The sequence below is a fragment of the Cryptomeria japonica genome, chromosome 10, assembly GCF_030272615.1.
Source record: "Cryptomeria japonica chromosome 10, Sugi_1.0, whole genome shotgun sequence".
Classification (NCBI taxonomy): domain Eukaryota; kingdom Viridiplantae; phylum Streptophyta; class Pinopsida; order Cupressales; family Cupressaceae; genus Cryptomeria; species Cryptomeria japonica.
The window spans coordinates 299371680-299398082 of record NC_081414.1 but is presented as its reverse complement, the minus strand read 5'-3'; the positions used below and the strand labels follow the sequence as shown (position 1 = coordinate 299398082).

Sequence of the window (26403 nt, the reverse complement as noted above, 5' to 3'; positions counted from 1 at the left end):
TGGAACTAGGTTGGATGTGTCCCATAGCAAGTAGTTCCTTAATGGTTTTCTCAATTTCTTCCTTATATTTGTGAGGGTGGCGATAAGGGGTAGTGATGACTGGTTTTGCCCCCTCTTCCAATTCTATAGTGTGTTCAAACCCTCGTTTGGGAGGCAAACCTTGGGGAATTTCCCCAAACACCCGTTTATATTTCTCCATGATGGGTTTGATGTCCATATGTGTGGATTTCTCATGAGTATTGCTCTTATCTAGTATCATGCATTGGGCCACCCATTCTCCTCGTCCCTTTCTAAAAATTTGCTCCAATTTCTTACAAGAAACCACTTTAGGGCTACCATCAGGTAAACCCTTGAGAGTAACTTCCTTCCCTTCATGTTGAAATCTGATTATTTGGTTTGGGAGATCAAACATGAAACATCCCAGTGAATAAATCCATGGAGTCCCCAATATGATATCTGTGTCTAATGGTACCACGTAGAGATCTTCCCTTACCGGATGGCTACCTATTATGAACTCCAACTTAGGTACCAACTTAGTGCATTGGACCCTTGCCCCTGTGGCTGTTGTTGCTTCAAACCCCTTAAAAGTCTGTGTGGGTAATTTATGTTGCTTGACAACCCTTTCATCGATGAAGTTATGGGAGGCTCCGCTATCCACAAGTGTGACTACTTTCTTCCCTTTAAGTGAACTCTTGATTCTAAACAGGTTGTGTTTAGAAGCATGGGTGATAGTGGCAACTATGGCTTGATCTTCCTCCCCCAGTCTCATCCTTTTGCTAAGTGGCTCTTCCTCATCCTCTTGCTAGGTGGCTTTTCCTCATCCTCATATGGTGAGGCTTCTATTCTGTGAACCTGGCCTTGACATTTATGGCTCCTTCCTTCATATGGTTTTAGGCATGTGAAACAAAGTCCCTTCTTTTTAGGGTCCTCCAAGGCTGAACACACATGTCCCTTTTCTCTCTTTCCCTTGCAATAGGTGCAAGACCTTACAATCCCTTCTTGATTGTGTTTATTGTCCTTGGGTGGAGGTTTGGAGGAGTTGCCAAAGGGCTTGGTCTTGTCCTTGGGTGAGCTTTCTTCAAATTTCATAGCTTTTTGTATAGCCTCATCTAATGTTTGGGGTTCATGGGCACTTATGGGAGGCTCCGCTGTCCACAAGTGTGACTACTTTCTTCCCTTTAAGTGAACTCTTGATTCTAAACAGGTTGTGTTTAGCAACATGGGTGATAGTGGCAACTATGGCTTGATCTTCCTCCCCTAGTCTCATCCTTTTGCTAGGTGGCTCTTCCTCATCCTCATATGGTGAGGCTTCTATTCTGTGAGCTCGGCCTTGACATTTATGGCTCCTTCCTTCATAGGGTTTTAGGCATGTGAAACAAAGTCCCTTCTTTTTAAGGTCCTCCAAGGCTGAACACATATGTTCCTTTTCTCTCTTTCCCTTGCAATAGGTGCAAGACCTTACAATCCCTTCTTGATTGTGTTTATTGTCCTTGGGTGGAGGTTTGGAGGAGTTGCCAAAGGGCTTGGTCTTGTCCTTGGGTGAGCTTTCTTCAAATTTCATAGCTTTTTGTATAGCCTCATCTAATGTTTGGGGTTCATGGGCACTTACTGTGCTTTTGATTGATCCCCTCAGGCCTTCTATGAATAGGTAAGTAAGCCTTTCTTGTGTTAGACCCGGTACCATCACTGCTAATTTCTGGAATTCTGTGGCATAGTTTTCAATAGTCCCCTGCTGCCTTAGTTGGGTGAGCTCTCGAAAGTACCACTCAGGATGCTTTTGGTCAAATCTTTTCATGAGCTTTTGGGTGAACTCCTCATATGTGTTTATAAGTTGATGTCTTTGAGTGATGAGGCCATGGTGCCACCACTCATGGGCAACTCCGGATAGATGAAGTATAGCAAATTTAATGGCATTGGATTGAGTCATGGGGCTGAGGGATAAATAGGTATCCAATTTTTGGACCCATGACCTAGCCAATACCTTTCCTTCCCCGTCATAGTTGGGGATGGTCACCTTACTGAGCTTGTTTTGAAGCTCTTTGTGGGCTGGAGGATGTCTTTCGTTACGGCCAAGTGTCTTTAGTTTGGCATCACAATAGTCTTTGAAGGTTACAAGATCTCGTAGTTCGGGATCCAACCCGCGGTAGTCTGCAAGGATTTGGTCTACATTTCCCATGGGTCTGTCATGGTTATCATCACTTGTTGGCGCTTCCTCAAGTAGGAATGAAGGTCAAGTGGGCCTTGAGCTGGTGTCCTTTGACGGGGTGGGGTGGTGGTTTTCAGAATGATTGGATTGGGCTTCTTTGGTGTTATGGTTGCTTATGTTTTGGAGGGCCTGAAGGACTAGTTGGTTATTCCTCTCATTCTGTTCAATGAAGGCCTGCATGGTTCTTTCAGTTTGTTCCCTCAGTGCTTGAGCGGTTTGCTCCATGAAGGCCCTAAGTTCATTACTAGCTTGTTCACTCATGTTGTTGGCTCCTTTTTTTCTCTCTTTCTAAGGCCCTACGGGATCTTTGGCTTTGTTGCATCAACTATTTCCACAGGGTGGCAGGAAGGAGGCTCTGATACCACTGTAATGAACCTTTGCTGTACCTGCCTCGCCTTCCTGATAATTAGGGCCTGATCTATCCACTGAAGGTTGGATTTAGGGCCACAAAAAGAAATTACGGTTTCCAGCAACATTTAGATATTTTATTTTATATGTCAGCAGTAATATTAGATCAGTGGCATAATTATTGCAGCACAAAAATACATACACGACCCATTCTAGATTTTGAGGATTTTCCAGGTTGGCTGGGCTACCCATCCAGACCCATCCCGTCTCTTAGGGCTAATAGGGCCTCCTGAGGATGGGCCCAGCATACCCCTGGCTTGCATTCATTATCTTGAACGTACTAGCAAACAGAGGATATCAGGAAGATAACAAATGCATACAGAAAACATAGATTCATGACTATATTACTTGGTTAACATTTATCCATTATATATAAATTTGTAGGGATTAATTCATTATATTTGTGCCTAGTTGTAGAAACATGACTATCATTAATTAACATTCCTTTTCTTTACTTATTAGTTGTGTCTGAGAATGAATGAATTATTTTTATTCTTCTATTTGTCACTAAAGTGTATTTTAATGCAACATACTAAACCTGATATTGCAGGTTACCTATCTGGCGTGAAGATTAAGTTCATTTTATCCTTTTGTACATTACAAATGTGCTTAGTTCATTTGGCAAGACATTTTTTAGGCATGGAACCGATTTAGCAATTAATCTAGGCCACTAGTTAAATTATATTCATTACTGTTATATGAGGAATGAAAGCAGATTTAATACAACTTGTACAAAGACATACTTCATCATTTCGACATTTAAGCGGATTGGCTTGGGGACATACCAGCCTGCTAGCGATGGGGAGGGATGCTTACTAGGCGCTGGTCCTTCATCGCTGGGAAGAACCAGCACCTAGCCCTTTCACATCGTCTGCTGACTGATGCATTCCCAGAGCAGTCCTCATGGTTGTCTAGGCATCATAAATTATGAAAACTGAAATAAATATTATTACTGACTAATGAAGTTACCTGCTGGATGCTTCTCCTTGCCCTTCTCTCCTTGTCACCTCCTCTTCCATGTTTCCTTGGGGTATGGGTTTATACCTCTTTGAAACCACGCGATTCCCCTTGAAACATGGCGTCTATTCCGGAGGTGGCTTGGGAATGGACGCGTCCTTTCATTACTCCCACTAGTTAAAATAAAACGTATTTTAAGCGGTAAAAATAATTTATGTATTGAAAATATATATATTTATGTACATGTATTGTTTAATGTTTCTAATCATTGCCTGCTGTCTACATGGGAATATGACAAAACCCTAGGAGAAGAAATGGTATCCATTGAGTTGATGAATGATTCTAATTTCTACTTGATTCTACTGTACTCGTGCCTGATTTGCTTGTTGGAATATACTATATTGTGATTTCAATTGGATGAACTATATTATGACACCTGTAGGAGAAGATGGACACTAAGTTGAAGAGGTCTACAACTTTTCATCTGTATATCAATGATTAGATTTTAGTGATTAGTAGAACATTGGTTCAGCTTTTGAGACGTTGCAACAGGAAGCATTGTAAGACATGTAATAAGAAACTGAAGTCATCTATGCATCCTTATGCAAGTCTATATTTGGGCTGTAACTGATATGTTTGGATACAACACCACACCATCTGGTGCAACATCTGGTATAGGGTTTTAAAAAAACTGCAAAAATAATTAAACCATAATATTTTTTTTTCATGCAGACAGAAGCACCAACACAGACTCACAGACAGACAGACACATACACAGATACACATGCATACAAACACACACATGAATAACTAAAGAAAAACATAATACTAAAAACTAAAAATTATAAACTAAAATATTTATAAATAAATATTTTTAAAGTTATGTTGAAAACCCTTGGATGTATAAATAAATTGAATACATGTATATTTTTATGATTGACATATATGGCAGTGTATTTGTATAAGGGGATCTTGAAAATTTGTTGTACCCTACCCAACACTGAATCCGTCTCCATGCAACTTTGGTTTATAATGTCATACATGATGTGGTATACATAGATCAACACGTGGAGCAACTAATAAGGTTTAGAATGCTAATGCCAATTTCATCTGGTCAAAATAGGAAATTCCGAAATTGTGAACAATGGAGTGAAGATAATTAATTAGATTCTAAATTGTTGCAACTCAAAGCTAGTTATTTGCTAATTTTAGTAATCTATTCAGAAGAATTTCCTGAAAAATCAGAATGTGAAGCTCAATTTAATACACGGTCTTTATTATTTAATGTAGAATTGATATTTTTTTTATGTCAAACAATGTGTATCACATAGATTATAGCTAGGGAATATTTTTTTTACCTTCATTTTTAGCAGGTTTCTGATTCCATTTTGATCAGCTGTGTTGTTTGAAAATGTGGGCTTCAGTCTGCACGCCCTTTCCAGTTTCTCTTTTCCACACAGCAGATGGGAATGACAAGGACTATCAAGCTGCAGAGGAAGCTGTTCAAAATTTTCCCAAATTAGATCTTATATCATCATCTTGCATCCCAAGCGATGTGACTTATGTTGGAACATCTAATTATGTCAATCCAATTCAGGGCATGCCTCTGGAGTCACTGAACTTGTTATATTGGCTTTTGCACCCTCGTTACCAGCTAGAGCTGGTCCAGAATCCAGCAGAAGAGCTATCAATAATTTTACCCTCCAAACTACAGAGGGGATACCAAGCAAATGAGTTTAATGTTGCATCCTCTCCAGATCATATCATGCGAGTAAGATTCACTTCCAATTATTTTTTCTGAATTAGAAATGAGGAATTTTCTTAGCTAAAAATAATAGTTTTGTAAAGGTAACATGCTATATTTAAATTTTCTATTGTTGAAATATAAGATTATATGATAATAAGAGGTGAAAATTTGTTACTCGTTTGTCTCTTATATTCATGATGAGCTAAGAGTGTGTTATTCTATTGTTTCTCTGAGTTTATGGGACAGGGATGCAGTGACATAGGGATGAAGTTTCAGGGATGGAAAAAATGCTACCAAGTTTTGGGGATGGCAAGGGGGTGATTGCTAAAATAACTTAAACAAACTAAAAGCACTGAAATTTAAAAAAGTAAATAAAATTTCTTGCACTTGCAATGATGATCCTCCCTTTTTTTAGTTTACAACTTCATAGCATTTTTTTTTTAAATGTTACCATTTTAAAATTTTTATGGACCAAATGGAGCCCCAAAACCCTAGGATGTTTGAGATGTCATCCGGACCCCAGGGACACATACCCATGGAAGACTTATTTTTTATAATCAAGTATTATTGGTATGATTTTCCATATATATATGCTTGCAGTTCATAACAGAATTTACTTTCCCTTATTTGTTCGTGTACTTGTTCGATTACTAACAATCAAATAGATACCTTGTATATTTGATGACTTGTAAAAGGTGAATGAATATTTTATTTCATACTGTAACTTCTTTGAGTCTTATGGTACTTGAGACACATTTGTTTGTAGTAAAATCCTTTTTGTGTTTCTCTGTTGTTTGTTTTCACTAGCTTGAAGTGTCTTCTTTGTAGACTGGGCTACATTTCTCATTCCACTTGGCAACTCCAGCACATTATCTTCTCTTCATCCTATATTACTTGATTGCATCCACAGCATTTAGGCTGTAATGTTAGCAGAATATATTTGTTTTCCAGGATGCGGCTGCATATCTAGAGTAAATCATCTTCATGTATGGAACTTTTGTCTTCTCTGGCCATGATTCCAATCATGTATATGCTGATTGTTTGGTTCTAAAGGTCTTCTATCTAATTAGTCAGCTTCATGTTTTCATTGAGTCCTTGCCTCAATACATAAGTAGATAGTAGGAGGCTTGAATCCACAAGGGGCATAAAATTGATATAGTTGATTAAATGAGGTTGATTGCATTTTTTATGTGTTAACTGCTTCCTTTTAGACAATCCTCTGGCTGTGACTAGAGATTCATAAATGTTGGCATAGTGCATGCTAATCTGAATGTAGAGTGATAATGACTGGACAGAGTTTAGAGTTTTGTTAAACATTCACCTGCAAGTGCTTTTTGTATGCAAGCTAATTGATGTGAACAAGAAATCTTATTCTTTGTGTTCGAGTACATATCTATCACAGGAAAGATTGAAAATTTGAAGATTGTGAACACATTATGTAATTGGACCTGGAGCTATATAAGAGAATCTGAGGAGTAATGCCTATTTAGATCCACAGAACATTCTCCTAGTCAAAAAATGCTTTAGATTAGTTCACTTTTGAGTTAGAACAGTCATAGGTATGGACAATGGAACTTGTTTGACCATTGTTGCAACTTGTTGCATTTGAATGTATCGAAGTTGCCTGATCTTGCTATTATTGTAATTAGTGGCAAACAATGAGATCATAGTCTTGCTACTGAATAGCCCATAATATGTAGGTCATTCAAACATGATGTTAACTATAAAAAAACGAGTCACATAAAGCAACATTATTTTATGTTGTCTCTTATTTTATCATGATCGTGTGTAACTGCTTTGAGATGCAACTTGTTTTCTAGATGGTGTTGCATACATAGTAACCTTGAAATGTTATCCAATCAACAGGTCCAGAAGGGAACAAAAAATGAAGAGGATCTGAAAACAGAATTTGAAACAATCAAATTGAGTTTTGGGAGTATGTTTGCTTTTCATGGAACATCAGCTGAAAATCTTCACAGTATTCTGCGATGTGGTATGTCTAATTTTGGCTTGTATTTATGATTGTGTTATATGGAATTGAAGCCTGCTTTAGTCAGTAAAAGTCAGTGATTATCTTCATTAGATCTAGTGAAGATTGGATTTTTCATGTTTTTGATATAGGCAATTTGATATATTGCTTAAATCTTGTATGTGTATGCTTATAGTTTTCTGTCTTCCAACAAACTCCATTTTAAATTACTAACACCAAAGATTGTTACATGAACCTTAAGTATATACAAGCATTGGATGATTCTTGTGTAGCTGTTAGAAGAAAGGGTCGCATAGCACACTTTTAAAGCTGCACATTATTTGTGTCCGATGTGTGGATACTTGATTATTTTCCTTGTATTGAAGACAAAATAGTTTTTTGACATAATGATTCTTGTAGGGTTACTGAACCTGAGCAATACAACATTGCAGCGAAATGGAGCCATATTTGGTGAAGGAACCTATCTTTCTACAGATATCAACGTTGCTCTGAGCTTTTCCAAAGCACAAGAGGGATGGAAAGATTCATGTTTTGGGAAAAAGTTGCAGTATGTGTTACTTTGTGAAATTGCCAAGGGTGAGAAAGTTTTCTACACTGATAAGAGTGGGCAGAGCCTAAGAAAAGTAAATGATAGCTCTTATTCAGGTCCTGCACATGGATCATATATTGTTGTCCAGAATAGTGATTTGATCAAGATCAGATATGTATATGTATATGCAGAGCCAAGACTGAAGTATGAAAGTAAGCTTGGTATTAGAACAGAAACTACCAATACTACAGCATGCCTGGAAATCAAGAGACTCCTAGGAAAACAAGATTGGTGCAGGCTCCTTATTGTGTTTTATGTTATACTGTTATTAGGAATTTCATATTTTAAATCAGTTAACATGCATGATAAAAGGCGAGTTTCAATGATCTAGGCTGTATGATTACTGTGACATAGTAAAATAAGAAAGCATGAACCCTGATTTCATTCCAGAACATTCCTTTAGTTTCCTTTTTATTCTCTTAATTTCTGTGGTCAATGCTTGTTTTATCAGTCTCTATTTAAAATTTTAAATCACTTCATCGTGTTTGGTATATTGGCCTTTCCGTAGTTTCCATTTACACACCGTTTGACTTGGTTTAGCTGTTAATAAATATTTTATAAGCCATATCAATATGGATTTATAGAAATGCAGTTTATGTATGCCAATGATGATCTTCATTCTCATCCTTTAAAATGTTTAGAAAGTCAAATTTCTTGGAATACTAAACAAACAATAGAATAGCTGTCACAAGCATGAACACTATATATTTATATTTCAGTAATTTGTATCTCTTGGACAAATCCAGTCCGTTAAGCTAAAAGTTGCTCTAGATTTTACAAGTACATTTTTGCAGGCAACTATTGATTTATAACCATACCGTGATTAATGGAATTCAAGGGATGGTCTCTTCTACTGAATCAAAAGCCATTCTTTGGCTTTCCTTAAGGGGAAATCAAGTCAAAACTTGTTAACGTCTTCCATTTCATATGTAAAATGTGGTTGCATTTCTTTTGTTTCCTTCCTGATAAATTAAAAAGAAATTACTACAGAATGTATAAAAAAAGCCCAAACCCCACTAACTCCATAAAGGAGAATTAACTCAAAAAGAAGTCCAAGTTTTTGTAGACAAAATGCATCCAAAATCATCCCCCATTCAAACATAGATGAGCCACATTATAAACCCAGCACCAAGGATCTTGAGCTGTTGAGTGCATAAAACCTAGATCTTTGTCTATACTATTTTTAACTGTATATGTTACAGTTTTTCATGGTTTGATTTTTTTGATAGTTATATATGATGAAAAGTGCCGTTGTTTCTAGCTGGTTCTTTCGCCTTCATTTTTACTCTAATCTTTTAACAGGAGTAAACAGTTGCTTATTACCATGCTAATGAACTACTAGCAAGCGGAACATCTTAGCATACATCGCACCAAATACATTCATGAGATAAGTTTATGGCATGCATTTTTACTATAAACTGTATAGTAACATGCAACACCGTTGTAGTTTGTATGTAGTATTCCGAGTTGACTTGCTAGAGGATATCATGAACCTCATGTAAAAAGCTTCATTTCAATTTTGTTACATTAACAATTACTATTCCACTATGATGCCATTGTAAACAGGTCTTAGACATGCAACACCAAAATTTGGAGCAATTTGGAACCAATTTACTTAGAATAACTCCTATCTGATTCTTTCTTTGCAAAGAAAGTAAATTAGAAGTTAGATATTGTAACATGCAATAACATATGCTAATTTGAAATAACAACTTTTACATATATGTTAATTTGAAATAACAACTTTTACATCTTTGTAGTAGAGAAGGAGGGAAAAACTACAATTTTTTTTTTTTTTTAACATAAGACAACTGAACAAAAATTTGATTTTATTTGAAATCTTGAATTGAACATAGATCTATGCTATTAGCAAAAAAAAGTAGATATGAATGTAACTTTAACATTTCAATTTAAATGATGAGATGTTTATAAAAATACATTTTTCCAGATGCCACAATTCTAAACTTTCATAATTTTATCAATAGACAAATGAGGAGGGAAAGTATCATTAGGGCGCTTTTCCACCCAACCATGGACATTCTAGTCCCCTGTGCCATATCCTACTAGATTGGCCTGACCCTTCACAGGGAGGTAACAAAAGGTCTAATTCATGCCCTCTGAACTGGTGGATAATTCTACACAGATCCCTAGTCGGTCATACACCATTGGCTACCCCTAACTAGCATGACCTTTGATTGGGTTGTGTATTTGAATTAACAAATTGGTTGATAGTAATTCAAGTAGTTATTGTTCATAACTTTACTTGGTTGAATTTAAATTCTCGAAGGTGTTCAAGTCATTATGTCCGTCTCTAAGCTAACTGCATTCTAACTCTATAGAGCTCATTGGTTGTCATATATGCTTGGACTCAAGTTTCCCATGCTGGTCAACAATCTCGAGATGACTTATATTCTTATAACGTAACCTTTCTTTGACAAAACCCTAGATTAATTTAATATGGAGTTCATGCTTGTGCCCTTGAGCTAGCAACCTGTTCTCTCACGAGTACAACAGTCAAATTGTTCATATTTCACATAGTGTCAATGTTCTTTACACGAGAAGTAGCACATACTTGGCCTTTATTAATTGGGATCTGCCATTAAGTTGCAAATGATTGACATATGATGCCCTTTTTCACACATGAATATTACATAAAATACTAAATAGTCAATAGTTCTCCATAGTCTGGCATGCTTGATTGTATCGGCCAGTACTCTACCTCATCCTGAGGTTAACAAACTTATTTTATTTTAGATGTAAATTGTTCCCTTCTAGTTTTATTGTAGCATGGTGTAAACTGATAAATTTTCCTTACTGTGGAAAAGATGAGATAGACAACAGGCTGCTATCTCCCCCATCTACATTAGCTTCTATGTTCTGTATGTATGATGAGCATTCGTGCTGCTACTGTATCGTCCAATGAAACTATATATTTTTGTATGAATGTCAAACTGCATTAGGAAGCAGTGAAGCTATGTATTTCTATACATATGACTATATGCATAAGTAGCGTTATAAGTTCCCTTGTCTATCAAATCTTTTCACACTACGATAAGTTTACTAAATGTCTAAGTGCACCTGAAGTATTTATTATGCCCAACTTAGTTGCATTAATGAGTACTGGAATATTAATCTTGCCTGTTGTTTCTTACCAAACTGAAGATAAATTAACCATCTTGACAGATGCTCTAATATAAGCACCTCCTTGGCCCAAAGGTTTTCAAATAGCTGCAATCACACTTAAGTGTGAAATCAAAGTTCCACCCTTCTTGGTTGCAACTTAAGGTTCTAGAGCATAAGTCTAGAAACAAGTGAGTTTTAACTTATAGTTGACCATATTTGTACTCACATAAAGACTCATGTCTCATAATAGTGTTACATGATTTTAGTTAACAACACTAATTTTCATATAAGGTTTTTGTTTTATCCTTCTCATAAATCATTATATAAGCCGATGCCCTGCAAAATGGACAAGGTTAGTATGAGATAAATAACACAAGACACATGAAATCATTAGTGTTAGTCAATCAAAAACTAATCTAAACAGGCATATCAAAAAAGACACTAAAATCATGCTAATATATCTAACTAATGAAACAAAGATAATGAGGCATCTCCAAATGCCTCTTAGCATGTTCTTAGCTCCTTCTCCCTTGTTCCTCTCCTCTCCAAGTTCCAAAATAGTGTAACTCTCAGCAGCTTTTTGCACTATGGATGCTTATGGAGGATTGAGATTGTAATATTGCTCTAAATGTAAATAAAGAAGCTAATATTAAGCTATTGATATTAAAATGATTTATTTTAACCAAAATGATAATATATGAGTTTGCTATGCTAAATGCTCTCTAAAATGCCTATAGGTTAAATGTATACAAGTTTTCAGGATCTGGATTATGAAGAAATGGGCTCTATTTATAGGAAAAATGGAGCAATGGATGGTTGAGATTGAGTAATCTCAACAAGGGTCAGGATTGAATGATTTCAAATCCATGTGAAGACTTTCAACCCAATCCTAGGATGACAAGTGTCAGTGTGAGATAGGTTGAGAGGGGAGGGAATAAGCATTAAATGCTTGATATGACCTTGGGAGTTAAAGTCAAGGTTGGTTGAATGAATAAACTCTTTATTCAAAGAATAAAGCTTTTATCCAATGGATAAAATCTTGTGCAAATGTGAAAAGGATAAATATGGTCAAAACAATAAATGTTTGGGGAGACAAGTTTGAAATAACCATAAATGGTTATGTAAGAGCCATTAGTGGTCTTGGAAGACTTTGGGGGTTAATTTGTTGAACACACAAAGCATTAAATGCTTTTCAAAGACTTTTGAAGTCTTTGAGAAGTGACTTCATTTTGCTTAGGAATGTGACAATAATTAGGGGATGGATTAGACTAATTAGGAAGGGGTTAGAAGAATCTAGAAGGGGATTGGATTTTGCAAGTGGATTTGGTGGGTGAAGAAAAATAGGATTTTATTAAAATAAAAATTCATTTATTTCAATAAATGTGTGTAAGTTGCATTTGTAGGAAAATGCAAGTGGGGGGGATAATGATTTAAATAAATGTTTTTATTTAATTTATTTAAAAGAGGAATATGGGGATTTAATTAAATAAATAGATTTTATTCATTTACTTGATTTGAATTTGATTTAATGAATTAATTAAAATAAATTGAATAATTTATTTAATTAATAGAAGAATGTTTGGAGATGAATTAATTAAATATTAATTTAATTAACTAATGGCTAGTGGATTTTTAATCAAATAAATAGCGAATATTTATTTAATTAAGCTCGATAGATTTGTGTGACTACATTTGCCCCTCTTTGAGACGGTGCGGTTTATCGCGTCATTTCAAAGAAAGAAAAACTGGTGTGAAGAAAATACCCCATAAAATATAAATTTAATGGGTGGTATGCTTCCTCGAGAGATGGGCCGAAAATTTTTGAAAAATCGAGTGATCTCTCGAAAAAGAATGAAAATTGGTAGGGTGCTAGAAGAGAAGAAGTTAGCCATACAGGTGAAAAATAGAAGAAATCGGGGGAAAAATGGAGAAATGGGGGGATTGAGAAGTTCATGGGGACCACGGCGATGAGCGGGGGGAAGTTACGGTGATGGCGAAGGGTATAAATGGGGTGAAAAGGGTGAAAACAGGATCATTTGTGACCGCGACCAGTGTGAAACCAGAGCTTTGATAGTGACATTTAGAGGAGCGAGCAGCAGTCAGGATGCCAATACCAATTACAGAGCATAGATTTGAGCGAGTCCGACGGTTCCAGCGGCCAGACGACTACGGACCAACGGTACGCAAATTGGAATTTTGAATTTTTAGGCATTTTTGATAGGCTTTTTACTGAGTCCAAGTTGAGTCGGAGCAATAGCGTTGAAACTATGGTTTTGGCGCTTTTGCTCAATTAACTAGCGCTATGGTGCCGCAATGGCGCTATTGACACATTGTTTGAGCGCTTGTGAAATGTTTAAGCGCTATTGTATGCATGTTTAGGCACTATTGATTAATAAGTGCCATTGAGTGCTTAATTGAGTGTGATTGCTCTTATTTAGCGCTACTGTGTAGGGGTTTTAGCACATTTGTAGTTTGAGCGCTATGGGATAGCTGATTGAGCGCTTTTGTTAGGGTTGTAGCGCTATTGTTGGGAAACTAGCGCTTTTGTTGGTAAAATAGCGCTTTTGTTTTAGAATAAAGAGATGCCCCAGTTTGGATTAAAAAAATCTCTAAATGCCAATGATAGATGGATGACGATGTGAAGTGGGAGTTGTTTTGAATCATAGCAGCCTGATGAGACTTAGGTCATTAGGATAAATGCCTGTTCAAGTCTAGGTTGCCATGATTGTTTACCTGTTGAGACCCGAAGATACTTGATCAAAGTATCTGTTGATAGTCTAGGTTTAAACTTAAGAAAGTTTGAAAACAAAACAACTGATGGTGATTGATGAATGTCCATGTGCAGGAGGAGCTAGGCGTGTTGCAGTTACGCGAGAGACATCCTGCGACATAGGGGTTGCGGGATCGATTGATAGAGGCAGAGATAGATTGTATTGTGGCTACTGGATTGTATGAGGTGATGCACATGCCCGTGATTCGGATGAATCACGGTTTGATCACAGCATTAGTCGAGCGGTGGCACAGCGAGACGTGTACCTTCCATCTGACATAGGGGGAGATGATAGTGACCCTAGAGGATATGTGGTGCATCCTGCGGATTCCGATTCGGGGGGAGCTGGTCACATATGACAGATCTTGGGGGACCCTTGCAGTTCAGAGGTTTTTTGATGAGGACGTTTTTATTGATGATGGTTCTATTGCTTGGGAAGAGATAGCAGCGTTGTATGAGCCTCTACCAGCAGTCGTATCAGGTATCGTGGGAGGACTTCTGTGTCCAGACAAACGATCACATAGTTTGGTTGTGGGATGGGGGCAGGTGATCGAGATGATGATTACCGAGGGGACTCGATTTGTGTGGGGGTTGTGCGTGCTGGCGCACCTATACCAGGAGCTTCATGAGGTGGTCTACTAGGGGAGGGGTTCCTTAGCAGTGGGCATGACACTGCTGCATATTTGGGCCTAGGAGCACCTACCAGTGACTCAACCTGTGAGTCTTAGGTTCTGCGTAGTGGATCAGCTGTACATGTTCATGTATAGTGGCATGATGAGTCAGCCCCACATGGGGAAGTTAGAGTGGTGGCGGCGGGCACTGGACGATCTTGATGCAGTTATATGGCGACCCTACCTGGAGTGTGAGCCATGGGATGATGATGCAGAGGCATTGCCCTATGTTTTTATGACCCAATTCTTCATTGGGAGGACCATGTACCATGTGGAGAGACAGGTGCCCGGGAGAGTGATGAGGCAGTTTGGACGGCAGTAGAGACTACTTAGTGGATCAGGGGAGTATGTGCGGGTGATTCGGGAGAGGTACGCATGGGGGATAGTGCTACCTTATGATTAGGCATTGGCAGAGTTTCGAATGCTACAAGTGAGACCATGGGATATACAACCGAGGGTCGTGGATGCAGGAGTATCAGATGAGTATATGCAGTACCGGGCAGTGCACCCGATCTTACGGATATCCGATCCAGCAGAGCCAATCCCGGATTTTGAGGATGAGAGGGGACGGAGATGGAGGAGGGCAGGAGGTCGAGGACCGAGGGTAGGTGGAGGAGGTGGAGGAGAGGGTGGAGGAGGAGGCGGTGGAGGAGGTGGTGGGTTGGGGATGCAGATTTAGCTGAGAGGGAGAGGTGGACTGCCTCTATGGATAGCACAGGGACCATTGATACAGGGAGGAGTTCGGCTAGGTGGGAGGGGGATGGAGAGGGAGAGCCCGATGGACAGAGGGGAGGGAGCTATTGGAGAGGGTGGTACAGGTGAGGTGGCTATGGATACCGGGGAGGGAGCCACTGGAGTTCTTCGAGATCACATGATAACACATTTGCAGACCCGGATAGAGGATTTGGAGGCAGAGGTGGCGGCTAGGGATGTGCAGCTATTTGCACGAGAGTCAGAGCTAGTGGTGGTGCTGCAGGAGAGGGATAGTGCAGTGGAGAGACTGGCAGAGCTGCAGGAGAGAGTCCGGATTGGAGTAGGAGCACAGGGGCCTACGGGGGAGGTGATGAGGGAGATGCGACGAGCACAGACAGAGATAGACTACTGGTGGGGTTTATATGAGCAGGTGGTGCCAGTTAGTCAGCGAGCTCTTAGCTATTCCTAGATGCGACAGGCTAGATCAGAGCGATCATAGAGGGTGCAGAGCAGTGGGGGTGTGATGGGTCCTTTGTGGAGGGAGAGATCAGGGGATGCAGAAGTAGTGGGGGTTCGATGAGGCCTCCACGGAGAGATGGATCAGGTGGTGCACGCACCAGTGGGGGAGCAGGTGGTGATGGTGGTACAACATCTGACCAGAGTGGCATTTGAGAGAGCATTTTTGCATATATGTATTGTATCATTGTTTATTTTTTGGATTGTATCTTGGATGGCTCGTGGTAGCCGATTTTGACTTCATTGTACTCTGATATATGAGATGATATATATGAGGAGGTCCTATATTTTGATGATATGCAGTTGATATGTATGGATGTTTATGCAAGATGATGAGTTATTGCTTAGATGGATTTGTGTACATGTATGCATTTGATGAGATGTTTCTTATATGCATGTTTTTATGATGATTTAAGATGTGGGATACTGACATATGAATGCAGGTTTATATATGTATGATTTGTTTGATTTTTGATGTAATGCTTTATGTATGTAATGCCATGATGATGATGTATGCTTATGATGATTTATGAACAGGATTTTGGTGTTTCCTATTGTAATATAATGATGAGATAATTTATGCGATGATGTTAATGTAATGGTTGAATGAATGATTGTTGATGTATGGATATGCATCTAGATGTTTTTAGATGAATGTAATATGGATAAACAAAATGTAAAGTACAAATGTTTATATGATAATGCCTTAATGAATGCATATATAAAATGGATGAATATATATAAAATGGTATGAATCAATGTGTTTTTGGAAACAAATGGATTTATGATTCTAAATGCTTAAATATGTTTTAAGTAAAAATGATAACATGATGATACTATAACTGGTGGTTTTAATAACTGCACCTTAATGCAATTAAAAAGAGGATAATGAATGCAATGTGAATAAATCCTAAAATGAGCATAATAAGATACTTAATAATGGATGAATGAATGCACCTTTTAACTATAAATGAATGTATGCAATAATAAATGATAAAGAATGATGAAATGATGATGGATAATTGACACTAAATGAATGCCTAGCAAATGATTTTAAAACAAATCAAAGACAATTTGATCCCACAAATGAATCTAATTATTTATGATTGATGTAATGATGCAAATGTTTAATGAAAACTAATGTCAAAAATGAATTATATGCAATGTTAAGTTAAAATTGACATGAATGGACTTAATGCAAGATGCACCTAAATGCGATGATGATATGACCATGAGGAATGCAAGGTTTTTAAGACTTTGCATGATGCATTGATGATGTATCAAAGTACTCGGTCGTGATTGTATCCAAGACCAGCTTAATGTTTCATTTTTGCATATAAAGCCTACATGTGAATGAATGAATGGATGGGTGATATGCAACGGAATGCAAAATATAAACAGATGAGGTGGAAATGACGATCCATAGTGCTCTATTTTCATCATTGAGCTTTTAAAATGTTGGAAGAGAATACAAGCATCTTGACATAATGATTCAAGATGACCCAAGTATTCCTTACATGGATTTTATATAGCAAGTTAATACAAACGACTTGATATAAGGGTCAAGTCGACCAGAGTATTGCTTGCGGAACAGACAAGGATTATCTCCGTTCATGCATGACTTGGATCGTCCTCCTTGATCTTAGGCTGATCATTTCCTGAGACAAGTGCATACCGTACTAAGAGGTAAAACCTTTATCCAGTTTGGATGAGGTAGGAGGAACCAAAGGAGGAGCATTATATCTGCAAACAAACAGTATATACATAAAGAATAAAGAATAAGGATCCTTGGTAATGGTTCATGCTCATATGGTCGAGGTATATGCTGTAGTTAGCAAGCCGTAATGATCTATGACTGCATTTGGCATAAGATCACGTAGCTTGGTGAACTTCCCACGTAGACACCATTAGTACATGCCCCAGAACTTCATCAAAAATAATGCGCAAATGATATAAAACAATGCTGAAAGATCTCGATATAGATAAATGAATGATTGTACTCACAAATTAACCAAGTATTTGATAGCTTAACATAATTTTCTTGTCAAAGAAAACGTCACTTTTGTCTTTATTTTGGTAAGGAAGGATGCATCCTTGTTTAAAGACAATTTTGATTTGTTGATGTTGATTGTGTGGTTTGATTGGTAAATGGTCATCGTGTGAGTATTATGTCAATGTTTGTTTTGTATCTGTGCGGATGAGTATGTACAAGGTGTTGCCATGTTTTTGTGTGATTTTTGATGGTTTTTCGTTGTTTTTGGACTTTGTATTGTTTTTGAATGTTTTTGGTATTTTGTGAGACATTTTTGAATGTTTTTGGATTTTGAATTGTTTTGAATGTTTTTTGGATTTTGTGAGATAGTTTTAAATGAAGAACTTTAATGAATCACAAGACAATGTAGAATCCACTTCCATCAATAGGTTAAAGGCATTGCCCCCAGTTTTTAGACATGACTATAAAAAAGTGGGATGTAGGATGCATGCAGTACTTTCTTGGATTTGTAGATTTATAACAAGCCATGGTTGATGGATGGATGGATGTATGTATGAAGTAGAGGTGATCGTAACAAGTTTGAAAGACAATGGAGCCATAGCCTTTACGAGTGGCACCTGTTTGCCAGGTTTTCACCATTGCACTTACCCAAGGTGTCACCAGAGTGGTTGTTCATCGTTTGGATGCATGATTTTTCTTTACTTTTTTGAATGTTTTTGTATTTCTTCAGGACATTTTTTTGAATGTTTTTGGTATTTTCTAGTATGCAGGGGAGCCTGATGCTCTGTTCAGCTTAGGTATAAAACCGTTTGAGGTGCATGCTGTTGATTAGATCTGCGAGCGGTTCTCCTTCTGATGTAGCCAACTGATATGCCTTGGACCCGAATATAGTAGTGATGACATATGGGCCTAGCCAGTTTGATTCAAACTTGCCTTGATGTTCTCTGTTTGGTTGGTTGCGAGGATTCTCTCGGAGAACAAGATCACCTACCTCAAATGTATGAGATCTAACTTGGTGATTGTAGCTTCTACTCATGCGCTGCTGATAGGCTTTGAGGTGATTGTATGCAGCTTGTCGTTTCTCATCAAGTAACTCTAAGTCTTGAAGGCGTGAGACTCTGTAGGCTTCGTCATCGATAAGTTTGTGCAAAGAAACCTGTAATGATGGTATCTCAACCTCAATAGGCAAGATAGCTTCTGCACCATAGACCAATGAATAAGGAGTTGCACCTGTAGGGGTTTGAATGCTAGTTCGATATGCCCATAGTGCTGGATTTAGTTGAACATGCCAATCACGACCAGCATCATTGACTATCTTCTTGAGGATTCTTAATATGTTTTTATTGGATGCTTCGGCCTGACCATTGCCTTGTGGGTAATAGGGGTGGAAAAGTGGTGTTGGATATGAAATTTCGCACAAAGTTATGGACATCCTGATTTTTGAAAGGAAGACCGTTATCTGTGATGATGGACATGGGCACACCATACCGGCAGATGATGTAGTTGAGGATAAATGAGGCGATCTGCTTGCCGATGACTTGGGTAAGTGGAACAACTTCGATCCACTTTGTGAAATATTCGGTGGCGGTAATAATGAATTTATGGCCATTGGATGAAGATGGATGAATCTTACCCACAAGGTCAAGGCCCCATTGACAAAAAGGCCATGGTGTTGTGATTGGTTGTAGTTCCTGGGCTGGTGCATGTATCAGGTCGCCATGAACTTGACATTTCTTGCATTTTCTGACAAAGTAGTAGGAATCTTTTTCCATAGATGGCCAATAATATCCAGCTCACATGAGTTTCTTGGCTAGTGATGGACCACTTGAGCGAGTCCTGCAAATTCCTTCATGGACTTCTTCCAAAGCTTTTGTTATCTCACCTTGTTCCAAACATCGAAGGAGAGTACCATCAAGACTGCGTCAGTATAGGGTTTCAGCAATAATGTTATTTTGAGAAGTTTGGCGAATGAAGGTTTTACATTGGTTATTCGATTGGTTGGGAGGAAGGGTGTGATCGTATAGTTTCCATGGTTGTGTTGTTGTAATCATGAATATCTCTTCATCTGGAAAATTGGAAATGAGAGGATGATCGCCTATGAGGGGTGCATCGGCCAACTGATCTGCAATAACTTGACCTTTGATAGCTTTACGATCCACATACTTGATGTCGAATTCACTTAGAATCATCACCCATTTGGCCTAGCGGTCTGTCAATGCTACCTTGCTGAGTAAATACTTGAGTGGATCAATCTTTATGATGAGTTGTACCTTGTGCGTCAATAGATAATGCCTCAGTTTAGTGGCTGCTAAGATTACTGCTAGGCAAGCTCTCTCAATAGGTGTATAATTGAGTTCATAGCCCACCAGTGTGCGAGAGATGTAATAAACAACACACTCTTTTCCTTCTGCATTATGTTGTGCCAGTAGTACACCCAATGCTGTACTTGTTGCTGAGATATAGAGTAACAACTGTCTACTTGGATCTAGTGGCATCATCAATGGTGGATTCATGAGATAGTCTTTAAGCATCTGAAATGCTTGTTTGCATCGGGCATCCCACTGAAAGCGGATGTTCTTGTGTAGCAGGTGTGTGAATGGGTGACACTTATCAGCTAGTTGTGCAATGAATCTGCGGATGGATTGAAGTCGCCCTTGTAATGTCCTTAGCTGACTGATATTCTTTGGTGGTGGCATGTCCATGATTGCTTTTACCTTTGCAGGGTCGACCTCAATACCTTTGCTTGAGACAATGTATCCTAGAAGCTTCCCAGAGGTTACTCCAAAGACACATTTCTTTGGGTTGAGTCGAACATGGTATTGTTCCAGTCTATCAAAGATTTTATCTAAGATGTGGAGATGCCCTTCTCTGGTAAGTGATTTTGCTAGTAAGTCATCAACATAATCTTCCATCATAGTATGCATCATGTCATGGAAGATGGTGGTCATTGCTCTTTGATAGGTTGCTCCTGCATTCTTGAGACCGAAAGGCATTACATTCCAGCAATATGTGCCCCATGGACAGGTGAAGGCTGTCTTATGTTGGTCCTCTGGTGCGATCTTTATTTGATTGTATCCTGAAAAGCCATCCATGAGTGAAAGCATGGCATGTCCTGCTGTCAGATCCACTATGATGTCGATATTTGGTAGGGGAAGTCATCCTTAGGACATGCCTTATTCAGATCTCAGAAGTCAGTACAAATGTGGATGCCCCCTTTTGGTTTTCTGATAGGCACAATGTTGGAGATCCATTCTGCATAATCAATTGGCCTAATGAATCCAACATCTAGGAGTTTCTTGAGTTCTGTTTTGACTAGTACTGCAATTTGAGGATGCATCTTGCGAAGCTTCTGCTTGACAGGTTTGGCTCCTTCTGCAATGGTGAGGTGATGCATGACTAAATCAGGATCAAGCCCAGGCATGTCTGCATATGACCATACAAAGTTGATCTGACGCTTCTGGAAGAACTCTATAAATTTAGGCTGTTCCTCTAGAGTGAGAAGAGATGCTAGATGTATGAGATGAGGATTTTCAGGAGTCCCCACATTGTATTCTTTGGTTTCCTCAATGAGAATTGTTGATCGTTCCTGTTGTGCATTAGCAGGGAGAATGTCAAACCCTTCATCTTTAGGTGCCTCAGAGAGGTTTTCACCATTGGATACACTCTTTCTTTTTACTTTTGTTGGATCAAACAGTGCCACAGTGTGGTTTTCACTGGAAGATCCATGTTTTATCGTTATATTTTTGCAGCTGAAGGGTTTGGCATCCGCCCCGAAGTATGCTATTGTATTAAGTTCAATGGCAATTCCAGCTTTGTGATCCCCGCTTGGTAGGTTATCCCTTAATTCCAAAAAGTCAATGATGGCCTCATCATTTTGGAAGAAGTCAAGACATGAGGGATTTGGTTGGTTCCATTCGATGAGTTTAGGGTGAATAATGGGCATTACTTTATCAATTAGGTTAAGCATGTTAGATGTATCAGAGAGGGTTAAGATGTTATGGTGAAGGTCGTTGATGGTACTCTCCTTGTCAGAATCAGGTGTAGGATGAGATGTAGGGTTTGTGGAAGATGTTTCCAGTTTAGGAACCCAAGTGGTCTTTATCTGTGCTTCTCCATAAACAGGGATGTCTTTGCGTGGTGGAGGTAGTGGTGCATCTTCCTCATTTGAAGTGTTAAGCTGTACAGAATCAAATTCCCATTCATGTGAGTTGGTCTCTGAATCACTTTCCAACATCCGATTACTATACCATACTGGGATGTCTTTTGAGTTAAATACTGCGGGTGTGATTGGTTGATGTACCTTTGTAGTGATTGGAACTGCAGGAAGGTCGATGGGGATTAAAGAACCTGGTATGGGGAGTACCGATAGTGTAGACTCAGTTGCTTCTGCTGGAACTGCTAGTGCCATAGATACTGTTGCGGGTTCTGATACAGTTGTTGTTGCTAATGGTGTTACTGATGGGATTACGGGTTCGTTTGGTGGGATGAGTGGTATTAGTGATGGTTGTGTTGGGATTCTGAGCCTTAGTGGGGCAGTTGGGATGGTGTTTGATGCTACTTTGATAATGAAAGGTGTCCTTTTGACAGTAGGCTGACATAATGGTTTGCTAGGTTTTCCTTTGAATTTGAGTTTAGGAAAGTTCTCTTTTTAAAAGCCTAGGCTTGTATTACCTTTGGTCTTTAATTCTGGCAGCAGAGGTTCATGTCGTCCTTGTTTGCAATATCCTAAAGCACTCTGACCATCATACCCCATTCTTTGCATAATGAGGAGACCTTTTCCATACTGATCTGTAGGCAGCTTAACTTGCGGTATATCAGTGGTGATGGGTTCTTTATAGATCCAGTCCGCCAAGTCCTCATCTTGAGTTTCTTCTTCTTGACTCTTTCCAAGGATGAAAGGCATCAAAGCACATGCTGGCGTGAATAGTGGTTGCTGGAGTACCTGCTATGGTTTACCATGTGTTCTAGGAGAAGTGGGCATTTGTCCCACACAAAAGAGTTGACTCAAGTTGTATTCCCCAGGACCTTCCTCTGCTATTTTCATTTTAAGCTTTTCTTGCTTTGGTATAGTGGTGTTCGAACTGGCAAGAGAGGCGGGACTTATATATGATGTGGAGGAAATGGCTTCTCTATTATTAGGAATGGTAATCTCTGGTTGATGGCTAATATTATGGCAAAATGCAAAGGGATTTGCATCGCCCAAGATTGTGATCTCTACATCGTTATGTGGGAACTTGATACATTGATGGTAGGTAGATGGAATGGCTTGCATGGCATGTATCTAGGGTCTCCCTAACAATAGATTGTATGGTAGAGGAAGGTCTAGAACCTGATAGATGATGTGCTTTACCACGGGGCCCACTCGGATTGGTAGTACCACAGCTCCTTTGGATGAATGCTCCGCATCATCATAGGCTTTGATTGTGATCTTCTTACGAGGATCCACTGATTCTACTGCGTATCCCAATGCTGTGACCAACTATAGTGTACAAATGTTCAAGCCTGCTCCATTATCGATCAAGACTCGCTTGATCCTATGCTGATTGATAAAACCTTCAATGTGTAGTGAGGCGTTATGAGGTTGCTAGAAGGAAGAATTGTCACTTTCAGAAAAAGTGAGACAAGGTGATGACTTTAGACTTCCAACCATGGCTTGAAATTGGTCTGTATTCAGATTTGCAGGGACTGATGCCTCTTGGAGTGCTTGATCCAAGATAGTTTTATGAGATGGCGATAGGTGCAAAAGCTCTAAAATGGATATAAGTGCAGGCGTTTTGTCTAATTGTTCCACAAGATTGTACTGCTTTGGGATGGAGGTGGTGCCTTGTGGAGCTGCCTTTATGGTGACCTTACCACGACACATAACAACATTGCAATTTGAGTTGGGATTTTTGAAGGTTATAGTTGCAACTTGTTCATTGGCATCATACAAATGATTTACAATGTAATTATACGCAGCCTGTGTATAATCAGTGGTATCAGTGCCTCGCCTGGAAGTGGAAGGACCCCTTTGATCTTGTGATGGAAGTGGATTTTTGAACGTCAGATGATCATTATTTGTTGTTTTTGGGTCATGTCCTTCAATTTCAATTTCTCCTCTGTCAATAAGATCCTAGATAAGATCTTTTAATCAGTGACAATTACTTGTCTTGTGTCCTCTGCCTTGATGGAATTCACAATGTTCAGTATCTCTCCACCATGCCGGTTTGACCTGAGGCTCATAGTTTGATAGTTTAGGTAGAGTGACCAAATTTTGAGAAATGAGTTGTCGCAATACTGTTTCAATGGGTTCCCCTAAGGGAGTGTATGTTCATTTTTGTTTTTGCTGATAAGGTCTTGGTTCATCGTGAGATGTGATGCGACCTTGATTTGAAGGAACATTTGTGTTATTCTGAGGTGGAGGATTCTGTCCTGCAAACCGAACCATAGGTTGTGCAGTTTGGATAGTCCGGGCATCCACAACCCCATCGCTGACGATATTCTTGTTTTTGTTCTAAAAGTTTGGTTTATCACTATTGAAGCATGGGCGAGGACCATCTTTTGGTTTATTAAAGATTTTGATGAGTCCTTTCTTGATGAGTGCCCGTTCACATTTCAAACCCTTGGTGATCATATCATTAAAAGAGTCTGTGTCTTTGACATCCAGGTGAAATTCCATTTCTTCGTTTAAGTTGGAAATGAATATTTCCACTAGTTCTCATTCAGGTAACTAAAGAGAACGTCTGCTAGACATTTGGCGCCATCGTTGTAGGAATACTGAGAATAGTTCACTTGGTTTTTGTTTGGTGTTGCATAGATCAGCCATGGTGATGTCGTGTTCAATGTTATGAGAGTAATGAGCTAGGAACTTCTGGATGAGTTCCTCAAATGTTCTAATGCCACCTGGTAAGCGGGAAAACCATGATGTGGTTGTTCCTCCCAAGCTTTGGGGAAAAAGGCGCATTAGGTATGTGTCTTCATATGCCACTTCAAGACAAGTGGAATGCAATTCTCTGACATGTCATGGGGATCTCCCTTTCCTCTATATATTTCAAATTTGGGTGTTTCGAATCCTCGTGGAAAGGGTGGCATATAAAGATTCCTATCAAAAGGATAGGGACATATGTCATTGAGTGAGAATTGGTTAGTCTTGACACCATTATGAAGTTGTTGGGCAAGATTCTCGACTTGTTGCCGCAACATCTCCATTTTGTTTGGAGGAGGAGGTGGTGGGTTACCTCGAGGAATGTTATATCTGATGGGATCTCTACCTCTTTCCTCTTCATGGCGACTTTGTCTTTCTAATGCTTGTCTTAATTGGGCAAGATCAAAGTTAGAGGGGAGTTTTGCTCCTTCTTGAGCGAGCTTTAAAAAGTGAGCATCCACATTGCTCCTGAGTATTTCATCAAATAGTCTGTTAAAGAGAGGGTTATGTTGAGCCCTTTCTATTGTTGCAGGAGTAGGAGTACTTGGGTTTTTATCATTCGCATTTCCTCCAAGTGCTTCTTGAAATTCATTGAGATTTTCCTCTTCTTCTTCTTCCATTTCTATTTCTCGTTGCCTTGACTGTGATCGGGTTTGGGCCATTTTGTTTACAAGCTTTTGTTGAAGTTGTGTGAAAATGATGATGAGTTGTTGATGAAATGAAAGATTGATGATTGGTGAATTGTGCTGCATGTAGATCTCTAGCACTTTTAAGGTAGATGTAACCGAAATTCCTTCTTTGAATTGCTTGCTTGTTTTGATAAGTTTTGATGTGATAAGGTGTAGAGAAATATGAGATGTGTTACAGATTGAACTACGTAGTAATGAGAAGATTCACTCATGAACTAGTTTTAACCTGCGTAGATATGTCTCTTAGGATGAGCTTTATCCTAGATGTAGAAACAATCTAAAAAGTGATGTGATATGTTTGATTTCAAGCAATATCTAAAAAAGAACTTGGGAAAAGAACCTCTTAATGTTTTGAGAGTTGGAATGAATTGATGATGAAGTGATGATGGATGAATAAGATGATGGATGAAAAATGTTTTCAACTTCAATAAAAACTTTGTGTTACAAATGGGACAAACTCTACCTCTTCTCTTTCGGGTGCTGGTGGTATTTCTCGAGCTGTGTTGTATGTGATACAGACGTTTGGAAAAAAGTTGGGATTAATCTTACCTCCTTGGTTTTTGTGATAACTCAGAGCTCTATATTGCATAAAAGCTATGTGGTTCAATGATTCTGAATCAAATTCGTTTGTTTTTCCTTAAAGGTAGAGACACATGTGACACAGAAAAACTCTATGGGAGACAAAGATTTGTCTATTTATATAGAAGAATTTTCTCTTTTTGATCAAAGCCTTTGAGCTTAATGGTCTTCTTTTCAAGTTGATATTCTGATGATGCTTCTTCTTTCGCAAGATGTGAAGAATGGTCATAATATTTTGACTCTTTGTTGTTTTGCACTTTGTTTTGATGTGTTTAGTTGTTTTGAGAAATGTTTGGTTGGATGAATACTTTGTTTTGAAATTGATTTTTTTGATTCTTCTTTGACAAGAAAACAAAGCAAGCACACAAACACAAGAATGTTGCCCCAAAGGCACAAATGAGTATGGGTCTAGATCAACCCAATCCTTGGACTTGTATATGACCCTTCCTTTAGATGTATTTTAAGGTGTATTTCCAAAGCCTGAAGTCAGCTCAATTTGCACTTGGTCTTTGACTAAAGCGAACACACTTCAAACACTTTTTATCCCTAAGGTCAAATGGTCAGTTGT

General features: G+C 38.7%; 1 protein-coding gene across 2 annotated transcripts in view; it reads left to right on the top strand.

Moving 5' to 3' along the window:
* The window catches only part of LOC131040907 (uncharacterized), a 48796-nt gene extending 40505 nt beyond the window's left edge, over positions 1-8291 (top strand). The window contains exons 2-4 of one of the 2 annotated variants that reach the window (XM_057973865.2): positions 4996-5342; positions 7185-7311; positions 7708-8291. In XM_057973865.2, coding sequence (XP_057829848.2) covers positions 4996-5342; positions 7185-7311; positions 7708-8228 — 995 coding nt within the window. In that variant the 3' untranslated portion in view covers positions 8229-8291. Of the gene's footprint in view, positions 1-4967; positions 5343-7184; positions 7312-7707 lie in introns of both variants that reach the window. The other variant, XM_057973866.2, reaches the window with a different exon arrangement.
* The last annotated feature ends 18112 nt before the right edge of the window (positions 8292-26403 follow it).